This window comes from Diadema setosum, chromosome 18 (genome assembly GCF_964275005.1).
Source record: "Diadema setosum chromosome 18, eeDiaSeto1, whole genome shotgun sequence".
Classification (NCBI taxonomy): Eukaryota; Metazoa; Echinodermata; class Echinoidea; order Diadematoida; family Diadematidae; genus Diadema; species Diadema setosum.
The window spans coordinates 19824640-19846074 of NC_092702.1; the positions used below are offsets into that span (position 1 = coordinate 19824640).

The window sequence follows — 21435 nt, forward strand, 5'->3', positions numbered from 1 at the left end:
ATTCAGTACAAGCGTCTACTGTACCTGGTACAATGTATTTCTAGTGCCATTCTATGAACTAGTCCATCTTCCAGATATTGCAAAGTAACTCTGTTACCTCTCCTTTTCTTCTTTGCACTGTTTGTTCTCCTCCCCCGCCCCTCCAAAAAAAAAGCCTGTCCGTTTCGGAGAAAATTCTGCATTTCCTGAATTGTATGACTATATGGGTCTATTGCAGAATAGGTAAAAATACTGGTTTTACCCCAAAATACACCTTTTATTCCAAAGCCCTCTGAATACTGCAGTGCTGTTTACATGGGTGGCACTCCTGATTTAATAGCATTGTGCAGAAGTGTGTAAGGAGTATGTACAAATACATTTTTATCGAGTATACATGGCATTGCAGCAGTTTCTGGAAATGAGAGACACATTTTTAGCCTCTATTTGATGTATGAACAGAAACTGACACCTCTGAATCCTGTTAACTGTGCAATGACATTTTCAACCCTTTTTTTTTATGACCATTACAATCATTATGTTATGAGTGTCATTTACTATGAGTGTGGGTACAGTATATGCAGAAGAAAATGATATGCAACAAGCTCAAGAATGGCTAATTCATGGCCTATTCAGTGGCACCACCAACCAGAGTGATGATTATGAAGTCATATTTTTATCATGTCTTGACAGTGAGTGAGTACTTTCATCCTGACTGCGCTATTCGCTTTATGTTTTGTCATAAAATGTGTTAACTAAAAGGTTGAAAGGTGGTCTTCAGACAGATTGAGAAGCACAGTGTTGGAAATCGATGAATTTTTTATTTTTATTTTTTTCTAGACAGTGTGGAATTTCAAACGAATACATGAATGCCCAACTTTAAAAGATTCGAACTCGACAAGTAATACAACATACACTGTGTATGTCAGGGAAATAATAATTTGAAAATTTAAAAAAGAAATATGTACATTTATATGTATTATATATTTCTTGATTAATCCATTTTTCTTATTGTCATTTTTCATTTGCTGTGCAGTGGTCCCATCAGGCATGGTTTAGTGGACATCAAGCAGGAAATTGTCACAACGTCGGGGTTCGCTTTTCTCTACTTCTACAGTGATGCAGCCTTCAGACTTGACGGCTTCAACATATCGTACAGGTATGTGAAATTTGCCACTGGCTGTTGTCATGGAAGGTAATCTGCTTGAGGTTCATAAGAATGAAATGGTCCTGCAAGAAGAATCACAGTGTAACGATGATGGACATTGAGATCAATGGCGTGTGACATGCATGACTTAAAGGACAAGATTGTTGATTATTTTGTCCTTTGCTGCCATTCAGTGAGATGCAATGATGCACCATATGCGATTTCAGGTGTATGACTTGAAGGTGTATGGGAATGAATAGAGATCATTGGGAAGGATATTTTGATTTTTAGCACTAACATTTTAACACTTGTTTAGCAGTTTTATGGCTCCACCCCCCCCCCCAAAAAAAAATGCCCAAGTTGTTTAAATGTTGTTTAAATACTATTATCATTTTTGATAAATGGATTTTTCCCCATCTGTCATATCAAGATTTGCAGTTGAAAAGAAAAAAAAAAACTACTCTTCATTTCTTTAGTGTAGGTCTTTACACAAGCAGAAGAGTAAATGGCTTTGATGCTCTATCTTTATAGCAGCGTAATCATATGACGAGAGTGAGGCACATATTGTAGGAGTGATGCATATAAAGTATTTCCCAAAAAGGAATGCATTTGCAAGGGTTATGAAGATGGGAAGTTTGGATGCATGCACTCATTTATTATTTGTGGGTGGCTGATAGTGGGCACATGGCACAATTCTAACTTTTTTTTTCTCTGGTGGTCCATTAGGGCCACTAAAATTGTTAAATCTAAAATGTTGGTGTCCTGAAAAACAAATGTAGTGGCCCGAAGTACAAGGAAACACAGCAGTCCATTATGAATCTTAGTCACCTTTTCGGGCTACCAACAGATACCCTTTTCGGAAGTTTGGTGGCCCAACATTACTTTTAGTGATCCCGAGCCACCGGGCAAATGCTAATGTCGAGCCCTGTAAAGCATGAGGTCACATCTGTACATTTCAGGTTTTTAATTGACTTCAGAGATCTTATACACCTTTGACACTTTTTGGGGGACAAATTTTGACAACAATTTAGGTGAAAATGTAGGACCATTCAATGAATGGTTACCATGACAAATGCATCATTGCATACTGCTCCTTCTTGAACGCACTGGAAGGCATTACATGACCTACATCATTTTCCTCACATGGGCATGAATTAATACCAGATATATTGAAATGCTTTAGTAGAAATGAAATCTTTTAGAAAGATTCAGGGACATAGACTTGTTCATCAAACGGCTTTCATTATAGTATCAGTTTTAAGTCTGTTTGATGTAAAATTGGACAAATGGTACAGATGAGTAGCCAGTGCATGTTATGAAGTGAACGCCAAATCTGTTTTTATCAATTGCCTGACAGCAAGGTTTGTTTTCTCAAGGTACGCTCACATGAAGGATAGCTGTCACATGCAGGGTAGTTGTAGGCTGTTTCCGTGCAAAGCTGTATAAACAGACAAATTTACCATCAGAAAATTTATCTCTCAAGAGACTTCTGACTTTTTTTTAAAGGAAGTGAGAGAAGGGGGGGTGGAGTTACAAGTGTTCTTTTCATGTAAACATCTTTTCAACAAAAACATTGCTGCTTGACCTAGAGCTTGTTTCCCCTTTTAGTGTCCTGGCCTATTCTATTGCCCTTGGTAGATCTCATTTCAGTGAAATTTTCCCAGTTCCATCCAAACATCACAGAAATGCATTGTAAGTGTGAATGCATTTTAAAGTGTTTTGAAGACACAAGAAAGGAAAGGTAAAATTACATCTTGCTCTTGTGCATGTGCGAAATTAATAATTTTCTGCAAATTTTCGTTCTCTTGATTGATTTTCGCTGCAAGATATTTAAGCCCCTTGCCAACATTTGCAGACACAAAAAAAAAGCCCAACAACTTTGCTTCAAAATTGCTCTAAAATGTGAGTTAGTAATAAAAATAACCAACATAAAAAAAATTAAATCAGTATAATAATTTTTAGGTATAATCAAGTGTACAAATGCTAACAAGAGTTTTATTTAGAACCATTTCTAGAATAAACCGTCACTGTGACACTTCATTTAGAAAGTTAGTGATACCTCCTTTTATTTTGTAGCTTTACTGCAAAATTTTTGTATGATAGGGTGTTTTTGATACAAGTGAACTAATACATAAATGCATCAAATGTGATAAATGGAACTTTTTTTTTTAAATCACTGCTCCTAGTGTAAAATAGTGGCTTTTGATTTTGCTTAGCATTTTTTTTTTAAATCGTTGTGGCAAAAGGTAAAGGGAAGCTTTTGTGGTCTGTTCATTGCAGTGCCTACAATTAATGATATTACACTGTACAGTTTGTGTGCACAAATAATTTGACACTCCCTGCTTTGTATTTTTAAAAGGCACATTGGAATTGCATCATCTTGATACTATTTTATGCTAAACAATGGGTTACCAATGAATGAAAAAAAAATCCAGTCAACCAAACAATATTTCATTTGGGCCTGATATAAAGTATGATGTCATGTATGATATTATACACTGTATACATTGTAAGTGTCGTACAAGGCAGCCTCTATTAAACCACACCATTTTTAGAATCAGTCTCAGAATCGATGTCCCATGCATTGATATTTTGAACATTCCCCATTCATGATAATACTAGTGCTGATAGATGTTGAGGTATATAGTTTTCAACAAGCCATAGCGATTTGGTGTATATTTTGCAGAATCAATGGATAGAGTCGGTTTCACTGCATTGTGTTTAATGCATACAAGTTAAGTCCATTATTAAGTGTAATCTAATCATTTATGACCTGTTTATGCCATATACCTGCATACAATACATGAATATAAATTTGTCAAAAGGCATTTGTTTGTGGTAGTCCACAGTTGGTGTAACTTTAAACTGGGAATAGCAGCAACTACAGTGCTGCAGAATCGTAGATCCCAGACTATACTGTGTGATGGGTTAAAAGTCACTGGGCCTTGACAATCCCATTCATTATGGGGAAGGAGTTCTGCAGTTCTAGTTCTGTGTGTTTTGTGTGGTTTCAAAGAAGAGGAGCATTGCTTGTCCAGATGCAGGCTTTTTACTGTGCATGTATATCCCTTTGTTACGTATTGCAGTTATCAAATGAAAGTAAACAAAGAGTGGGGGTGTGTTTGCAATGTGTACCCAGTCCTGTTCAGTGGTCTAGTCCTCAGTAAACAAGCACTGCCTGGTATCCGGAGCCCCATACTAGTCAGAAGTTAATCATTACCAAATTTAGACATTGGACCCAGCAATTTGGTAATTTTGATATAGAGAATAATATTCTCTCCTCTTTACACCATTGTTGGAGACCATATCAGCTTTTCAAGAGAGTGCAAAGGGATGCTGTGTCCAGGTGGGCTGTGTACATAATATGTTTATAACACACAGACAAAGTAATTGTACCTTGCACCCTCTCAGGTTTATATGTGCTCATGTGCATTTGGAATATGTGTCATTCTTGTCAGTGGTAGATCTCCCCCCCCCCCCCCCTCCCCCCACTCAATCGTCAGAAAGAAGAAGAAGAAGAAGAAAATAACTTGGCGTCATTAGCAAGAAAAGCTGGGGTAAAGAGCTTCAGGGACTTTATCCGCCAGTGTTTGATTGGCGCAATCACATGATAGCTGTAAATCGTTTGAAATATTATAAAAGGTGTAGTCTGAGCTGAATGTGGGCTGTAGTGTTGCTTTATGAAAGCTTGCAGCAGCATGATCTGTAGGTTTACAGACTGCCATAATGAGAATCAGAGATAATTGTGTCTCTATTCAAGAGATTCAAAAGATTAACAACCTCTGGGACGACGCCTCCCTGGTACAAGAGGCAATATTTTTTTTTGTGTGTGTGAGTTGATGATTTTGTGAATACCTATTGACTTGTGAGATATATGCAAAAATTCACTAAACACCATTAAATGCATAGTACAAATGCATATATTCCAGAAACAATTTTACCTGTAAGTTGGAACTTGAAATTTAGATAAAAACCACATTAAACCACATTATAAAATGGGTTCAAGAATGTAGCCAATAGGAAGCGCTGAAATGAGTCACGTGTGCTTTGGTTATTCTAGTCCCATCGCACTGCGTGTTAAATCCACCGTGGTTAAATCCTATGATCGTCTGTGCGCGCGGCGGCTCCTGTGAATTGCATGCATACATACAGTACGCACTGTCAATCCTGTAAACAACTTCTAGTTCGGGCTGCCGGCCGGCCGGCCGGCCTTTCTTCCCTTGTGCATAACATGTGTGGCGTACGTATACTCTTATACGTACACTTTGTACAGTACAGTAGACCAAGCATTGTGGGACCGGACGCGTACATGGAGTCACTTTGAAGGGCAAATCCAACGATTTAGCAGGTTAATTCTCACACCGTTTTCAGAGTATGTTGTCTAGTAGGCCTATATGAGGAGTCTGTATCAAGTCTTTAAGGTAAAGGGTGCATATTCTATGTAAAATAAGTAAGTTTTCATGCGGGAACTTAAGTGTCCGGAAACCCAACCCCCCATCATACTTATACTGTATGTGCGGGATTTCCGAGTGCGACGTGCGTAAATGTTTGGGACGAACATCTTCGGACGTCTTGACCCACAAAGGTACGTGAAAAACGCTGGAAAATGCTGTTAGTTTTTGAATTTTCGACCCATTTTATAAAACAAATGATGCACAGGATTATTTCGTGGCATTAGTGGAGGCGTAGCTCACTCTCGGGTATTTACAATGTAGTGCAACATGCACTCGGCTTCGCCTCGTGCACGTTTCACAATTGTAAATACCCTCGAGTGCACTATACGCCTCCACTAACGCACTCTATCCTGTGCATCATTTGTATATTATCACGGAATGTACAGTTTAATGTAGGTGGCAATGAATATCAATTGCGGGTTTATATAGACACAGTGTATAATTCACAGTGGCAGGCCACTATAGGTACAGTACCTTTGTTTTATTCTCTAAACATTGAATTTTATGATCGTTTTTTGAAAAAAATATTGTATGATTTTCATGTACAAAAAGGTGTAGCTACCATTAGTGATATCTAAATGTTTAGTTTTGTGTATCCTACATACTGTATGTACACACGTACACTGTATGTTAACACTGATGAATTCACTTCTGATATTTAAGATCGTGACTGTCATTATAATATCATTACTGCTAAGCGTTTCACCCATGTATTCAACAAGTACATATAGGTATAGTGCAATTTAAGCGCTTCCCTCTGCTTCCGGTATTGGCTGCACACATGTACACTGCCATCAACGTGTTAGGTAGCCGTCTGAGAGAAACGTCATGGAGTGACTAGGGGAGTATCCCTGTAGCCGTCCGTTTTAGCACTCATTAGGGGAATCATGCGGTAATGAGCATGCTTCATTGCCCATCTCGCAAGGCCATCTCTCCATCACTCTCGGCAAATTTAGGGAGTTCTTCTCCCTCCAGTATAGTGCCACATAAAGTCATCAGTTTGATGGCATGAGCTTCAAGAGACAGTCCATAACCAAAGTTGACCTTAGAACTTTACAGAAAACAAAGATTTTCACAAAGCTCTCAATGCTTTTTTTGTGGTTATTTGGTTGTTGTTGTTATTTGCTTCTAGAAGAAGAGGAAACTTTGTCCTTTGCATGACATAATATTGTTTTATGATTGAGACCATGAACAATCTACATTGTATGCAGTCGTGATGAACTACTATTCTGTTGATGGAATGAGTTATTAATTCATGTGTGTGTGTGTGTGTGTGTGTGGGGTAATAATGTCATCATTTTTTAATCAAGGCCCATTATATTCCAGTTCATGTTGAATTTAGTTGAAGCCCTGTCAGAAAAGGCATACCAGACAAAAATGAGCTCATCCAGTATTTGGTTCAGAAATGTGACAGGAAGATGAGAGTGACATTTTCCATGGCAACCATTCGATATAGAGCCTTGAAGGTTGGTTGAATAATTCTTGTCAGCTGTAACGTTACCAGTATATGACTCAATATCATGATAATCTTCTCCATCTCTCTCAATCTTGCCATCTCTTTCTTTCCCTCGCTCCTCTTTTATCATTTATATTTTCTCCTCCCTCCTCCTCCTCCATCCTCCTCCCTCCTTCCACGATTGTAGCATAGACACATGTCCTGGTGATGGCTGCAGTGGACACGGCATCTGTGACAGCTTCCATCTCAATTGCTCGTGCGACCCACTGTGGCTCGGGGAGGCCTGCGACATCCCAGCGTGTCCCAGCAACTGCAGTGGGCGGGGCTACTGTGACGCGGACTCGGAGTCGTGCGTGTGTCATCCCGGCTTCAAAGGTAAAGTGCATTTTTAGCGGGCTGTTGATGGATGGTTGGGATAGTGCATAGGAGAGGATTAAGGCACTGGAATGAGGGAAAGAGGAAAATCTAATGAGACAAGATTTACAGTGACTGGATGGGATCCATGGGGGGGGGGGGGAAGGAAGGGGATAGGATGGGGAGGACAAGAATCCCCCACCCCCAATTGTGTGGAGGGAATTGAAGGAATTTCATGTGCAGATATAAAATCCTATACTGCATTTTGCATAAGAAATAAGGGCAATTTTGTAAGGAATAAAAAAGAGGAGAAAGGGTAATTACACTGCAGCGTTATGGGGGGGGGGGGGAATGCAGTACAGATTGTAAATTCAATATGCTTGAATTAGTGACTGCCAAGTGAATATCAGTTCAAGGCATTTGTGATATGTGATTGATGTTTGAATGCATGAATTCATGGAATTGTAGCTTCTAGTAAAATATAAGAATATCAGAGTTTTTCTTGTGAAGCAAAATGAAATGTAGTATAATGTACTCATCAAATTTACATCCTGTATATAGCAGCATTGCATCAAATGCAATGCCATTGATTACTAGCCAGCGTTGCTTCACTGTAGGAATTCAGAAGGGAATCAAGATCCCTTCCAAAATGAAATCAGAAGAGATTCCTGGAAATACATCTTGGGGAAGATAAAAAATTAAAATAATTCTTCTCAACCCATCCAGAAAACCTGATTGTCATAAGTGTCGTGTAAATTAATACTAGTTGTGATATTTTGGGAGCATTTTGTCAGTATGTAATCATGATCTCAATCTCACCAATGTGAGTTTTGTCTTCAGTGTCCTCCTGTTGCACAACAAGTAATGTTCAAGGAAGTACATATCTTGAGGACGAATTAAAGTGAAAGCAACCAACAGTATTTCCTGTCCTTTATGTGTTGAGCTGGTACAGACCAGTACGTGCAGAGGAGAGGCCTTTTATCTGTTAGTCAAGGGCCATGGGGGGGGGGGGGGGGGGGTACTGGAGGCACAAAAAAACAAATCTTCAATTTTGAAAAGGATTTGGGTTCACTGTTTTTGTGAAAGTGCCTTGAAATGGTGTTCTGTCTGTGCAGACTAGAGTCGTGCATGGCATAGCAGAATAAGGTGTGAGCAAAGGCATTCACTGGTACTGTAATTTCCAGCGGAAGAATTAAAGAGCTTTCAGTAATGTTGGTGTTCACCGATTAGCAACATATATCACAAAAAGGTGTCCAGTTTCAAAACTGGGACAGCCAGCACACTGCTGAGTGAATGTGATCCACATTTTATGATTTGCCGAAGAAATGATAGTAATTGAAAGGTTGAATGAATGGGAGTACGAGCAGATATTTCTTGATTAGAATCTTGGTTAATCCCATGATTATGAAGGCCAGTGTGGTATAGATTTCTTGTCACTCGTAAAATCTTCAGGGACATTAATGGTATGCAGATAGAGATACCACCCAATGTCAAGCCAACTATAGGTTTTCATTAGTTCTCATCCTGTTAAATGGGTTATGGGATACACCAAATATTTCATGAGATTTTCATTATTGCAAATTTTGCAAGTCAGGTGATATATGTGAATTTAAAAAACACGCGAAAATTATGCATTAATGTGATGTGCACGCATACATTTCTCCATACAGAACTGTACTCCACAATTGCAAATTTAACTTCTTGTGAAATTGTCATGAGGTCTTGATTTGCGAAAATTAGACTCACTAAATATTTGGCCTGAAGATGATTTGATAGAAAAAGGGGGGGGGGGGGGAAGAAAAAACAGAGACATGTTGTCTTGTGACTCAAATTCTCATGTTTCTTTTTTTTTTTCAGTTCAACTGAAATTTTGACAGAAGCTGTCCTGACCTCAATGTAGTGATGACCTTTTGAAGGAGCTTATGAGAGATAATCAGAGTTTTAAGAAATCAAATACCATTCTCTTAGCATACAAGTATCGTAATGAATCTCTATTAACTTCATTAGTTCCCGGAGGGATTCTGTGTTAAAAACTCAATTATCCCTAGATCAAAAAATGAAATTAAAACAGAGATACAGTCCATTACTTTTTTTTTTGTGTCTGAATTCATATTTTGAATGTGATGAGTTTGTTTGTTTTTTTCTTTCAGTGCCTGTGTCCTGAAGCATCCCAGAGATATCATGTTTAGGGGTTATTTTGTAAACCCCAGATATATTGTTAACAAGATTAAAGAGAAAAATACTTAAGTGGATTTTCATGATATTTGGCCCAGGCATGCTACATGAGATGTAGATGTGCTGATTAGATTTGGAGATTAAATTTCTGACAAATTTACCCAAGGTCGAAGGCTTACAGACTGTGAATGTTGCCTTCAAATGTCATTTTCCAGCAATTAGTCACATAAGGATTATTGATGGTACAAAGGTACAACATAGGAATCATTAGCCAATCATACAAAATGATGGTGGTGAAAAGTCAAAGGTCAAGGTCAAAGTCACTCTGATCAAATTTCAAACAAAATGTTATGTTCCCATGTGTAGCTGCAGCTAGGTCCCTCCAAAGGGAATGTGATATTAAACATATGGCGTCTTTCTTAAAGAGAGATGCCATATGTTTGAAAATATCTCTCTCATGTGAAGGGTTTAGAGTTTGCCCTTAAGTGCAAAGGTTAAGATCAAGAAACAACATGTAAACATATGTGTAAGTCATGGGCCAATCTTGTGGTATGATATACTGATTATGTTTTAAAGAAGGCAAATGTATCCCACTTGCCTACACTTAACCGTCTAAAGTATATGAAATGATGAATTAACTAAACTGCTCCTTAAGGCCCGGTCCCACTGGCCGACGGACACAAAGCGTATGCAGAAAGGACACAGCGGACGAGCAAAATTTCGGGGATGGCTTCATCCGCTTTCATCCGCTCCAGAAATTGACAAAATTGGCGAAAATTGGCGGTAACAGAACGGAAATAGAACGGACGTGGGTAGCATGTAGCGGGGATGTTAAACGGATGTTCATCGGAAGCCTTGCGGATGAAAGCGGATGGAAGGGGATGACAGCTCCGAAGGGGTTACCGGAGATAATTGCGAAACGTACGCATAGCAGAAAAAGCGGATGCAGAGTGGATGCAGAGCGGATGCAGAGCGGATGCAGAGGGGATGCTTTCGAAATGCTTTATATACGAGATGCATACGCTTACATCCTTTCTATTAACGTGCTATTAACGATGTAAAGACGTTCCACGTACCATATCTTTCCTCCCTCTTTCCGTTTTTAGCTGCAGCGGATGTGAGTTGCGAGGATGCCCAGAGGATGCAGAGAGGATGCAGCGGACGTTTAAGGGATGCCGCACGGACATATAACGTTTGTTGCTCGTATGTCGCGGATTTACATCGTACACAGCGGAAAGTTCATCCGTTCTAAAAGTTTTAAGCAGCTTAAAACTTTTTGCGCGGATGAAATCACAGTGGACGGATGCTCGATGGATAGAGCGGATGAAACACGTATGCGATGGGTACACAGCGGATTCGTAGCGTTTTCCAACGGATGGCAAGATTTTTTGTACGCTTTACATCCTCTTTGCATCCGTAAGTGCAGTGGGACCGGGCCTTTAGTGTCTTCTTCGATTCCTAAACTATGAAGTGCTTTTTCAAAGAACTTGCAAATTTCACTTTCGTCTTGTCAGTTTTATTCTTTTTTTAATGGTATTGGGATGAACTCTATCACTAATTACTTTCTAGCAGCCCCTCAATATTCATTTCCATCAAGTCCTTAGAGAAACAAGATGTATTCTTTACTGATCTTGATTGTGATACTACATGTCATTATTTCGATGCTTGTGTTATCCCTGTATATTGTTTTGAAACTAAAAAAAGAAAGAATAATTATCAGTAATGATAGTACATATTACCTTGACTAATAGACTATACATGTAGCATTGATAGCAGTGCAACAAACAACCAAACAGACTAGAGCAATGTATTGTATCCCATATTTCTTATTGGGAAGTGGTAGCAATCATAATACAGCTGTATTGACCATGTTTGGTCAGTATTATCCTCCACGTAAGTCTCTCACTGCCAGCGAGAATATGCCAGATATGCACCCCAGATTTATGGCCTCAATAGGGTTAACCTTTGTGGACCAGCCTGCAAAGAAACGGCTTGGTGGTCCCAGTCCTTCATCCCTGAGGAAAAGAGGAGCCCATGCTGTTACTTTTGCCGCGTGTGAAAAATCCATTCACTGCAATGGATCTATTTGCTCTGTCTGGGCAAACACAAGCTGAAGATGCACCCAGGCTCCCCGAACAGAATCCTAGAATTACTACGTCACAAACTTTGCCACATTAGGTTTATAAGATGTGTGATAGCTTCATTTGTTCAAGCCAGAGTATAGTTTTGGGACAAGTCCTCAAGAAAATGGTAATCTATTGAATAGTTTACTTCTTATGGCAGTCATCCTTTAACGTGCACATAATATTTTCTGAATTGTGCAATATAATTATTACTGTAAATCTGGTTGATAGGCTCTTCTTTCATGCCAAATTAATCTACTTTTGTTTTGTCATATGTACACTCAAAACTAGAAAATTCTGTAGGAATGAAGATTTCAGTCATTTAGATTTATTTGATATATTTCTAGATGCTTCCTCTCTCATGCCGAAATATTCCTCTTTCGCTTTTATTTTGAGGTCGTGTGCGATCTTTGCAATGCATACACAGTCTTCGAATGAGTTACACTCTGCAGCATTACTATATAAAGAATGGTATGATGTGGGAATTTCAACCCATATTCACTCAGAGCAATGCTCATCCAATTTTACTGGAAAATAGAATCATCAAAACTTATCAGATCATCATATCTTTTATGCCAAGCATTCAGGAGATGGAATTATGATAATACCCTTTGAAAATCAAATACGCTGCACTACAAATCATGATGACAGAGTGCATAGAACTATTCTGCATAAGACAGGGCTATACAGCTTGTTTGCAGGGTAGGATTATCATACACTAACCGATTTGTCCCGTCACAAAGTCAAGGCAGGAATTAGCTCGTGGCAATGTGGTCTGTTTATTATACGCACTGCAATCTTCGAGTTCGCGAAGAACGCTCTCATCCAATTTGGCATGAATTCAGGATGTTTATGGAGTGAGTGGCGGCGGAACGTGCTGAACGAATTGCCGCAAACATTGTCTACCGGGAGGGATCAGACAGTATCGATATATATATATATATATGTGGAAGGGGCCTCATGCATGATATCATGTTTGAGAGTATGTGTGTTCGATGCACCGACACACACGACTGGCATCCACGAGAGATTGAGAATTCGCTAGGGGGGCAGACATTGATTTTGCTTGTCATAGACAGTGTTATTTCTTTGTGTGTAATGTGTTCTCTAATTACATTGACATTTGCATATAAAGATGGCTAGAATAATCCATGACGAAGATGATTTTCAGTTGTTTTGATTGGGTCAAGGAATGGGCTCTGAATACAGGAACTTTAATAACAAATTTGCAGAAATTGTCTCTCCTTTTTTTTCAGAACTTGAAGAGGCAAAGTTTATGCATGTTCAAAGTGCTGTATGAGGTATAATAGTGCTGGTTCCTGAAGGTCATGAGATGACCTCACTTTGGACCAGTGAGGGCCAAAACTTTTGAGAGAAATAATGATCACTCTTTTCATATTGCCCTTATTTCAATAGAAAATTGACAGATTTAATCTTTTGTAGTATGTGTGCACTGTTATCGACAAGGGAAGTTTTTATTTTTTAAAGGTAGTTCTGAATGGCCCACTTGATTATATTAGCTTGTGGCGAGTTTATTAAAGTAGTATGCGTGTAGTGGAGAGTAATGAATTGACTGAATTTATTTATGCGTGGTCTAGAGTTTAGTTACATTTGGCTCCCAAGAAGGTACCAGATGCTTTATTTGTCTTCCATTTGTTGGTTTGCTTAGCACTGCTTTTATAATATTTCTGTTAATAAATTACAAGTGTGCAGACATTGTGATTTAGTGTCATGTGCTTGTTCATGGTAAAAGTGCACATAGCGTTGTGACGTCACCCCCCTCCCCCCCCCCCCCCCCATCCAGACGGCTATAATTATAGGACCTATATGTTGATTGTCATGTCATTGGCTGGAATGTGATGATATGTTGCAAAGCCATTTGCATGGCGCACAGTAAATGGGGCATGAGTAATTACATTGCACCAACTTCCTCATGCTGACACGGGAACAATTACGTGTGGACCTGTATGATATAAACTTCCTCACTATGCCAGAAGTGCTGCTCCTCAGCACCATAAAGCAGAAGTACAGCTCACCATAAAATCCCCAAATTTGGTGAGAATGAAGTGTTTGCAAATGTCCTAGTGGATTATCCCATCCAAAACTGTCTATAAATCAGCAGGAATAGGGCTATCTTGATTTACAGTGCATTTGAATCTCTTGTGCAAATTGTGGTTGAGCAAAGGTTACTCCCAATGACCAAAAGGCTCGCCAAGCCATATTGTAAAGAGCTACAATGCTACTGAATTGAAAAGAAAAAAAAGATGAATAGCATAGAACTGGTTAAAAAAAAAAAAAATGTTTACAGCTGCTTTTGGAGTTGTGTCGATAAAGCAACCAAAGATACTGTACAAGTGCCAGTCAGTGCAGTAGAGAACCTACAACACCATCCATGCATACAATAAGGTTGACAAAGGAACAAATCACCCACATAGCAGAGTCTAGTGAATACCTTTTGTTAGAATATAAATTCTGGGTCATCTTCCTGGAAAGCCAGAAAATATTGACAAAGACGCTGTAGAATTTTGATCATCTGTAAACTCAGAACTGCATTGAAACTGGTGATTATTACCTTTCCTTGATCAGCAATGAGATGGAATCATGTTCAGTAGTTGGTAAGGGGGGGGGGGGGTTGTTTTCATACTGTGACCGTTTCCATACTTACAAAGCTTATACATGTTTAATCATGACTGAATTAAATTAGGTGGACTGCAATAAAAATCAAAGAATGGGGGGGGGGATTCCAAGTAGTCAAATATTTTTTGAAATTATTGAGTGAAAATATGATTTCAGTAAGTGCTTCAGATTTTTGTGTGATAGGGAATGCGCATATATAACAGTACATACATGATATATGTATATATTTTTTAAGAGAGATACCTGGTTGTCCCAAAAGCAATTTCTGCTTAAAAGTTAGAAAGAAAGAAGAGGAAGCAGATTATACCAAAACTTGATATGTTCATTCATCTCTAGTTTGGGCAGTCAGTTAAATTGCCTTCAGGGAAGAAAGAAAAATAGACAGTTTCCGTCAAATGATGCAGATTCATTCAAGATCATGATTCACCATCCCTCTGTTGAGGACTTTGGTTGGTTGACAGTTACCATGGCAACATTGATTCAATATACTGACAGCACCAAACACTGGGACAGATCTTTCACTTTGCCTGGCATAGGCAAGAGTTCTTGGCAATCAGTATTATCATGTCACTCAACAGCTATTTTCATGCTTGGCTCTGGAGATAGGGAATACTCAGAAACGTCACTTTACGTTGGTAGCGTGAACATTAACAGCAAGGTCATGATAACTTACACTCATTGACAATTTAGAAAAGAAGCTATGCAACATTCCAGTTGACTGCCGAAATAGCTGTGTGAGTAACAAGGCAAAGACTGCTGTGTGCATTTCCATTGAAAGTACATGTAAAGTTATGATACTGAAATCAAATGCCTGAGTATGCCTTAATGGCATTCTTACTGTGTTGACAGCAGAAGTTAATTGTTACTCTTCATTAAAGTTCATTGATTGTTTGAAATATTCTGTTTATAGACTGTTTGAGGGACAGGGAATGAACATACAGTATATATAATAGTTAAAAAGAGTTATCAATGTAAGACTGTTTGAAAGATCTTAGCTAAACAGTCTTACATTGTACTTGCTAATATGAATTCGCATAGTGTGCAAAAGGAAAGCCACAATGCAATTTCTTTTTGATCAAAATTATATAAAGATAGAATTACCGCTGTGTGATTTTGTGTGTGTGTGTGTGTGTGTGTGTGCGTGTGTGTGTGCGTGTGTGTGGTGTGTGTGTGCGTGTGTGTGTGCGTGTGTGTGTGCGTGTGTGTGGTGTGTGTGTGTGTGTGTGTGTGTAAAGATGATGGTTAGAAGCTTCAAAACAGTACAACTGTTAGTGACCAGATGAATACCATGTTTGAAGTTACCCCAAAGACAAAAGTGGGGTAGAATAAACCACTTATGGACATAGATTTTCTAGTGTGGGGATATCTATTTCGAGATGCCTGTGTGGTGACAGGGTTGCTTTTACAATTTTCTCTTTGCTGGGATGTTCCTGCATCCATTTTTGATCATTAACATCATGCAGCTCAGACAGTACAGTTTTTGACAATTTTAAAATTTAGCCACCACATTGTTAATGTGTCTGTAAAGAGGTAGTGTCTGTAGGGAGTTGGCAAGCAGGTTGTACATTTAATACTACAGACATGACATACTTGTGCCATCCGCCATATATGTTTCCGCAGCTTCACAACTGGCGACATGGAAGGTCTCTGTCATCGCTATATTTAGATCTGTCATCCGTAGACTACGATCAAGCTAGTCGTTCTGTTGTGAAACTGCAGAGCGGAATGCAGTGATGAGGTTACTGCATGCACAGTACAGGGGCGGTTGTTATGACACAAACTGAGATTATGATGATAACGAGTTGGACTACTGCTGCTTGCTTGAGCAGTCTAATGGCAGGATGGTCCCATAATGTGTGCGTTGGGTCAAAAACACTGGATAGAGCTATTTAAGAGGCCTTAACCCTTGACAGATTTGACAATTGATGGAGAGTTTGCAATTATATTACATGGAAAGCGGGAAAAGATGATTTAAATGTTTTGTCCCTTGGGCTACATTCCCAGAGTGTGCTTGCATGAGTCTTCATGGTGCTTTTCATAAATGCTAGGAACATGTAAGCAGTGGCTTTCACACTTTTGGTTTTAAAATAGATCTGCCATTGACCAATTTTAAAACTGTTCCACCTTCAATTTCCTTCCCTTTGTTTTGGGTGTTGTTTTTTTCTTCTCTCTTTCTTTCTTTTTTTACTTTTTGGTGTGTGTGTGTGTCTGACATTGACCAATTCTGAAACTCTTTCACATTCAATTTCCTGCATTTTTGTTATTTTCGGTGTGTGTGCGTATCTTACAGGACGTGACTGCGGAACTCGCGAAGCTGACAGCCTCTGGGAGATAAGGTCGGGCATTATCAACCAAGGCCGAGCCTCGGCCAGTACAGTACTGGTCGATGATGACCTGTGGGTCATTGGCGGATACGCATTTGATGACGACAAGAACGTGACCATTTCAAAGTAAGTCCCCCAATTTGGTTGTGCCTCTGTTACGACTGGTTTGAAGTTGGTCTGCGATGCCATGAATAACTTCTACGGGCAGGGCGTGTATAGACTGCCTGTGAGCAATGAGGAGCCGAGTGCACCTGTAGTGTGTGACCCCTTTCTATGAATGAAGATACATTGACCAAAACTCTCTAATACCTGCAGGATGCATCTAGGATGTCACTACTATTGCATTGGAGATTATTTTTCCTTTTTTTTTTTTTTTTTTGGTGTGTGTGTGTGCATATGTGACAAAACACTAATGTTTGAATATGAGTGAATGAAATATAAGCAGATCTGTGGAATTGATTGTGTGCAGTCCATCTGTTTTGTCATAGAGTTTTGTTCAAAGTTTTGAATTGATATTTCCATGAAATAATACAGTGGGCATCATACTGCCTCCAGATTTTGAGTAAGATTTCCATGTACTTCTATTCATACTGAGTGAGCTCATGTCTTCATTCAGTTGCCCATGGCAGTACCGTTACATCCAAAATGAATGGCAAGTAATGATATGCCCCACCCGGACATGCATTTCCCAGTGCCGTACATTTTTCACCCTGGTTATCATACTCCTGCCTTTTGAAGTATGGCATGTAGGGGGCCATATTATATCTCATGGGGGGTCTGCATGCGGTGGGTTTATCATTTGTTATGTTTTGTCAGAAGGGTCATTGCAAAAAGCTTTTTCGGCAAACTCCTCCCACGCTTTTCGAGCAATTAAGACGAAACTTGGGGCAAACGACCTTGAAATGTACAAGACAATTTTATCTTCTTGTTTGGACACAGTATCAAGCACGGCATATCCATGGCAGCCCTGATTTATCGTTCAAAGCCTTGAGGAGCGAACTCATCCCTCCGCTTTTGAGCAATTGAGATGAAACTCGGTATTCGTGATGACCCTCAGATGGTAGATGAGTGAGGCTTACCTTTCATGCGTGTCGGGGCAAGGTGTTGGTCGCCGTAGCAACCAAGATTTATCGCCTTAAGCCCCACCCGAGGGACCTGCACTAGACTTTCCTCTCACAGTGATATTTCTGCAGCATTACATTTGAGGAAATTTCTGTTCACTGCTAGTATTGACAACTGATTTGCAAGTAAGGCTAGGATCTTTTATGGCAGGCTGTGAAAAATCAGCAGGTGATTACCACCCAAAAATAAGGTGATCTGGGAATAATAAAAACACAGTGCTCATTCCCATGCTTGAAATCAACAGTGGCAATATGACAGACACACAGAGAAATGATAGAAAGATGTTGGCCACCTTTTTTTCTTCATTTCAATCATACTGACTTCAAAGGTCATCCATGACTGATGATGGTTGTTTATTTAGTGGATTTCACTTAGACTTGGTATGGAGGTGTTTGATCGATCATCTTTAGTTCTTGAACATTTTCTTAGGGTGCTCTCTCCTGCGTAGGCAAATGCATCACAATTCTTGAGTGTGTCCTACCATCCACATTTCTTGCCAAATTTTATTCAAATTTGTTGTGGCTGTGTATCGCCAGTAAACCTAGCTGCACATCAATCATGGTAGCAGCTCCCATAGAATTTGGACTGGAGGACCCCAGAGAACAATGGCTCACATTTTTCACCTGTTTAATGAAGTGGTATACATACAAATTATTCCAGGAGATATGTGTACAAACAAACATTTCCAGTGTTACTGTTCTGTTAACGACATAGCACATTCCTCTTTTGATATGAATTGTTTTCAGGCTGCTAATTTCATGATATCCTGTAAAAACACATGTGCACACATACAAAACAACAACAACAACAACAACAACCCCATCAGTGTGATGATTGGACCTTGTCTTACTGGAATTTTTTGTTGTTGTTGTTGAATCATGGTATCATTTTAATGTTTATTGGCTAAGTTCATGTCTGTGCCATCTGATTGTAATATATAGAAATTCTCATAAAATATATCTCAGTGGCATGAGGTTACAGAATAAAGTGCTGCGATTTTAGATCAGACGGGTTTCCATGGTAGAAATGAGATTATGATGACCTGGGACTTTAAATCATGCTCAGACCTTCGCACCAGTGTTAGGAATACATTTCAGTATTTTTGTTGATTGTACATGATGATAATGATACAAAAGGTAGTCTGTGTTGTGAAAGTGACTGTCTTTTGTATCTTTTTTTTTCCAAAACAAATCTGCAAGTAAATGACTTGGTTTTATGGTTCCTTTTTTTCCGTGTTAGTTTTTCCTCAATCTCCTCCCCCTCCCCCTCCCTACCCCCTTTACCTGTAAGCCTTTGTGTGGATGAAATATATCCTTGTTCATTTCTGTTCTTCCCACCAAGTATGTTCCCTTTAGACTCATGGAGCTGAAGTTGTAGCTGGAATAAGTGGAAACTTCCTACTTCTGCTTTAGCTCCTTGTTCTTTCCTCCAGGGCTGTATTTTCATAGATATTGGGCATTTATGTCTTTTCTTCCTGCCAAATTGTGTTGCCAATGTACACTCCAAGCTCCGGCTACTTGTACAAGTGTATGTCTTACAAGGCCATTTTCGAGGTCAGTGACCTTAACAGTGACCTTTGATCTGTCATCATCCAAACCTCAGTGACTTCAACAAAATAACTTTTCATTTTCTATGCTGCCTGTTTAATTATACTACCTTTGGACATTACTGGTAAAATTATAACAGGAATATAACATTCCATACCCAAATTTCAATGACCTTTGATCTGGAGGGATGCTTCCAGAAATTTATTTATCAGCATCATTCTCTACCTATTGAAGCATAAAGCATGAAGCATAAGCTCCCACTTTTCATTCCTTATTTATTTCTTTGTTTAAATTGCAATTTGTTATGACGTCTTTGGCTGACAGAAGGACAGATGGGCAATCAGAAAACATAACGCCTCCAGCATGCTTTACGGACAGATGCACAAAATTATTATAAGCAGCGTACACTGCTATCTATGGGGGGGGGGGGGGGGGGGGAGGTGGATGTGGGGGGGGGGGGAGCAGGCAGGGGATCACTGCACTTCGTGTTCCCATTTAGTGCAGAGTGGCATTTTGCATGCACTGAATGTGGCTCTCCCGTTGCATACCTCTGCATACCTCTATTCACTTCTCAATGATAGGGACATAGGTTCTGCATCATAATTGTAGGATCGCAAGCCAAAAAGGTCAAAGAATCAGAAATTTCAAAAGTCAATCCATTCCAGGTGTATGGTTTATCTTGAAGTTGGTATAGCTGCCTCAGGTGTCAGTGAAAGTGTTTTCTCCTCTTTAGTTTCACAGTGATTACATGGCAAAGAGGTGACAAAAACTGAATTCCAACTTGTGGTTATGGTTGCATCGCTCATCACTCTGTTAGTCTACCCCCTATGCCCCCCCCCCTCCCTCCATGAAACGTGTCACAGTCACTTGAGGTATGAACGTCTCGAAAGGCATCCTGACGATTGTCGGCCCATTGTATTCGCATCCAGTGTCAGGGTAGAGACCGAGATGTGAGTGACAAGACTGGTTTCCATCATGACCGTGGCCGTATGGAAATTAGGTTCCCTGCTTATCCAAGATCTGGGGGGAAAAATCCCTTGTGCTAATGGAAGGTTGCAGAGGCCCCCGATATCCCCGCTGAGTGACCGTCTCTTCTTCCCAACTCATGCTTGACTCATGCATGCTCTGGAGGCATGTTTGCTTTTGATGTGTGTGTTGTTTTTTCTTCTCCTCCTCCTCCGTGTCCTCCTTTATTTTTTTTTTCTTCTTCCTCTTTTTTTTTTTAACATACTGGGCTAATGACTAATGGGAAATCTTGCATATCAAATGCTGAATAGATGCATAGAGTACATTGTACACCGGGGTATGCAGTGAGGGAATGCACGCCAGGGACTTTGGGTCATCGCGGGAAGGAAGAAAGGGAGGGTTGAATTGGGTGTACTTTCACGCATGAGGACGAGTTTTGCTGTCTAAATGCTATTTGGAAAGGGGTTGGCAAGTCTGTGTTTGCAAGGATGTGTTTGTGTATGTGTGTGTGTGTGTGTACAAAATGAGATAATTATTATTCCACAATCTGTATTCAATAAAATATAAGCGTACCCATTACCAGCCAGGTTTGTGAAAAAAAAAAATGACTCAAAGTCCCAGCATTCTGTCTGGCGCGTATCTGACAGATTTTCCTTTTTTGGCAGGACACTTTCATATGTATATATGGTGTAAGTCTATACACCATGACTGTTGTTTCTTCAAGACTTTTACACACAGCTATGAAATCTGTAGGACTTGAAATTTTTTGCGTTCATGAAACTGTGATGAATATCGCTCAAAGCCAAGTTTTGCAAAAGTATTATAGAATGCACGCAAAGTTTTTGTCTATCCGCATCATACTGAATGCCAGCCACCAATTCGCAAATGTTTCACGCCGCGGAAATGATCATTGGCTTCAATTCGCAAAATTGTTTGAATGTTTCTGTTTTGCCGGAAAGATTAATTTCATGTTCATCAGCAGTATGAAGGTGGGAGCCGAATCTCACAGTGATGCTCCACAAGGAAATTCATGAACTTGAAAATCGTCATGCTGTGTAAATGCCATTGATGTGCTACAGGTAGTTTGACAATCACAGTATCTGCTCATGGAATGTGGCGTGAGTAGGTTGCGGTTAGAATGTCAGATTTGGAGC

At 39.6% G+C, this 21435-nt stretch overlaps 1 protein-coding gene across 1 annotated transcript in view; it reads left to right on the forward strand.

The window, feature by feature from the left end:
• Window positions 1-21435, forward strand: part of LOC140241561 (attractin-like protein 1) — a 116959-nt gene that overhangs the window by 44098 nt on the left and 51426 nt on the right. Inside the window, 3 exon segments of the mRNA XM_072321298.1 lie at window positions 1013-1135; window positions 7221-7408; window positions 16613-16772. Coding sequence (XP_072177399.1) covers window positions 1013-1135; window positions 7221-7408; window positions 16613-16772 — 471 coding nt within the window.